Genomic DNA, 3443 nt, shown 5'->3' with positions numbered 1-3443 from the left:
GCTACTCCTTCGCGTCGAAAGGAGTCAGCTGAGGTGGTTCGGGCATCTAATTAGGATGCCTCCTGGACGCCTCCCACTGGAGGTTTTCCAGGCACGTCCAACTGGGAAGAGACCCCGGGGAAGACCCAGAACACGCTGGAGAGATTATATCTCCCAGCTGGCCTGGGAACGCCTCGGGATCCCCCAGAATGAGCTGGAACATGTTGCCGGTGAGAGGGAGGTCTGGGTCGGCCTGCTTGACCTGCTGCCACCGCGACCCGACCCCGGATAAGCGGTGGAAAATGGATGGATGGATGGATGGAATGCTTAACAGCATTCCAACAATAACAATACTAGTTCCTTAATGAAAATTGTAAGGTGTAGTGATTGCTGTTTGTCTTAGAGCAACATATTTTGATGATTATCGGGATAATATCGTTAATCACAAATATTTAAACCAGGATAATCGTCCCATGCGTACCTCCCTATTTTGTCCGTCTGATAAAAAACTGCTAACCTCAATTTGCTGTGTTTGGCAAACAGGGCTGACTCGTAGTAGACCTGGCTCAGCCCTCCTCCAGCCAGCCCTCTCTGACGCTGGACCAGGCCAGCCAGCATTTGCAGAGTGCCGTAGCCGAGGTCCCGACTGTCCCGGACCCTGTAGTGGGCTCTCAGTGCTGTTTCAATGTGGGAGAGCTGGGAAAAGGAAGGTGAATGTTTAATGTTCCTGTCACCTGCTAGAACATTTATTATACTGGGAAACAGAGAAAATGAAGAGCTTTGTTGTAGTACTTAAAAGGTATATGTTTTAACAGCTGCGTGTGTGCCTTTAAATGACTCACTTCATCTGTATCAGTGGATGTTATGTCCCCACACTGTGTGATGAACTCAAACACATCTTGTCTGGTGGGTCTGAAACCACTGCCAGTAAGTTCCATGCTGCCGCTGCCCAGAAGCAAAGTAGAGCCCAGTGTGTCCTGCAGCAGCTGCACACAACCACAGACAGGATGAATTAGTATCATATCCCTGAGGACAAAATCAGGAGATCTAACAGTCTGACAGTAAACAAACTAAAAGGCTTTTGAGATGAAAAAACTTGTACCTGAACGTGTTTAACCAGAAACTCCAGAAAGTTGCCCTGCTCTAAAGAGAGGAAATCTTTGACATGGAAGTGTTTGGTCAACTTTCTCTCCAAAGAGGCCATGTGGGCCAAAGTGATGGCTGTGTTCTGAGAGGACAGGCTGTCTTTAAGGTACTGCTTCACTTTGGCTGAGAGAGACAAAGAAATCATAGACTATCATAGTCTGGACCAGACACATCAAGAGGACATTATCAGATTAGTTCATATGTGGGGCAGAAACACTATATCCTGCATTAATACCTTCACTGGGGAGGGAGGTGGTGGGTTTGTCCTCACTCTTAGTTTGTTCTGTGGTGTTGGGTGCCTTGTCTTTGGGCACCAGGTCCAGTGGGACGGCCAGCGAGCCTCCACAGATGGCTAGCTGAAACAGAGCCTTTGCCAGCCGGTTACCCGACACCTGCAGAAGGAAGCTCTGGACGTGCTGGATTGGAAATTAAACAAAGGTATGTGTCACAGACATGGCATTACAAATGACTTTTGAGAAAAATATCACATCTGACCCACTAGAAGTGTGTAGTGGTGTCTGTATTTCTGTATTTTCTCTTTTCTTATTATTTAGCTATGTTCAAAACTCTTCTAGGTCAGCAAAGACAATTTGGATTCCTCGTGATGGTGTAACCTCCAGATAGGGGGATACACGAATGGATCATCATCCATCCATCTTCATGATTATTAAAAATGCCTACTATGTTTGATAAGTTGGATAAAGATAATTTCAGAACATGTACAAGTAGACGACTGTCATAAAGAGTTAACCCACAAATCTAATGTCGAGCCAGAATTCATTAGATAAAATTAACCTTTTATTTGAATTCCTTAACGATTAAGAAGAAAGAAGAAACACTTTATTGATCCACGAGGGCGATCACTTTCACTTTTACTTACACATTATATACACACACACACACACACACACACACACAGGGTTGAAATACACACACATGCACAAACAAGAACTATGCAGAGGAATTAATGGAGATGTCAGAGCGGGGGGCTGGACAGGCAGTTGGAGGGTTCAGTGCCCTCGACAGTGACCCTCTGGTTTCCAAGCTAAGTTCCCACGGACTGAACTACTGCAGCAGGGTTAAGGGTGACATTTTGTTGTTGAACTGGAGAGGAGCTCTGTAATTCTTTGTTATCCCCTCAAGGCTCATGGTGGGAGGCTTAGCAGAATTAACACCCAGCAGCTTAAAGTAGCAATTTAAGGACACAGAACCGGGGTGTCATAACCAATGAGCTCCCAAAAGCCTCGACACAAAACCCCCACACTGCCACTGAGCCAGCGTGTCTGATGCTGCTGAACAAGCATCAGATAAATTAACAGAATACACCTGTCGGTGTGTAGAACCCACCTTAGCCATCTTGGGACTGAACACCCCCTCTGCGTTTGAGAAGACTGCCAGCGACACCTCGGCTGCCGGCATGGAGGCGTAATTTCTCCTGAGGTCTAGGCTGCCTGTGGAGGAGAAGGAACCTGCTCCTTGCACCGGCTCCAACACGCTCTTTTTTATCTTTCTCAGCCGCTCGTAGGTTTCCTCCTCCAGCTCTTTCTGGATGAGCTCCCTGGCTTGCTCCATGATGGAGTGTTCACATCGACTCACCTTCAGTATGGTCTGAAGGGGACAGAGAAGGATTGTTAAACAAGCAGAGTTTCAAGTTTTATAAAAACAAAGCAGGGTTTATTGAAAGCCCGGTGGCCCGCTGTACCTAAGTGGACTCCCTGTCTGGCTTTAGCATTGGGAAAATGTCTTTATGTTTTTTGAACCAAAATGTGTTGTAGAAGTATCAAACTCCTTTAAGCAATAACTCAGTGCGCAGGTTGTGTGTGTAATATTAGCGAGTGTGCGATCAAGAGAGCGAGAGCTTGTGTGTGGCAGTGAGAATGAAGTTAGCATAACACTATAGCTTTGAACGTAGCAGTGCTGTGTGTGTACGGTTCAGGCTATTGGTTGGTTAATAAATGCAGCAACTCCTTAAGACCCAAGCTAAGTTCCCATGTCTTTCTTGCCACTTGCTGATTAAAGTGACTGTGTGATTTTTTTTTTTATGGAACTGAATAAGAGTACTGCTGTTGCAGGGATTTACTGAATCAGATATAGTGAAAAGGAAAATAACTGCAGAATTTAAAAAAAACAACTAGAGAAAAAAAAAAAGGATAAAGTTTGAAAACACTTAGAAAAAAAAACGAGAAAAATCAATTTTCTTGGTGAAGAGGGAGCTGAGCCAGAAGGCAAAGCTCTCAATTTACCACTCGGTCTACGTTCCTACCCTCACCCATGGTCACGAACTCTGGGTCGTGACCGAAAGGACAAGGTCGCGGCTA

At 45.6% G+C, this 3443-nt stretch overlaps 1 protein-coding gene across 1 annotated transcript; it reads right to left on the bottom strand.

Moving 5' to 3' along the window:
- Positions 1-269: 269 nt before the first annotated feature.
- Positions 270-3290, bottom strand: LOC116379918 (uncharacterized). The gene is made up of 5 exons (XM_031841877.1): positions 2473-3290; positions 1361-1541; positions 1082-1248; positions 822-965; positions 270-675 (listed from the first exon to the last, which is right to left on the bottom strand). Exons 1-5 carry the CDS (start codon positions 2695-2697, stop codon positions 418-420), a joined length of 975 nt encoding a protein of 324 aa, XP_031697737.1. The 5' UTR covers positions 2698-3290; the 3' UTR covers positions 270-417.
- Positions 3291-3443: the final 153 nt, after the last annotated feature.

This window comes from Anarrhichthys ocellatus, unplaced genomic scaffold (genome assembly GCF_004355925.1).
Source record: "Anarrhichthys ocellatus isolate YVR2014 unplaced genomic scaffold, GSC_Weel_1.0 scaffold5525, whole genome shotgun sequence".
Taxonomy (NCBI): Eukaryota; Metazoa; Chordata; class Actinopteri; order Perciformes; family Anarhichadidae; genus Anarrhichthys; species Anarrhichthys ocellatus.
The sequence above is the reverse complement of the archived record's forward strand: the minus strand, read 5'-3'. Positions and strand labels throughout refer to the sequence as shown.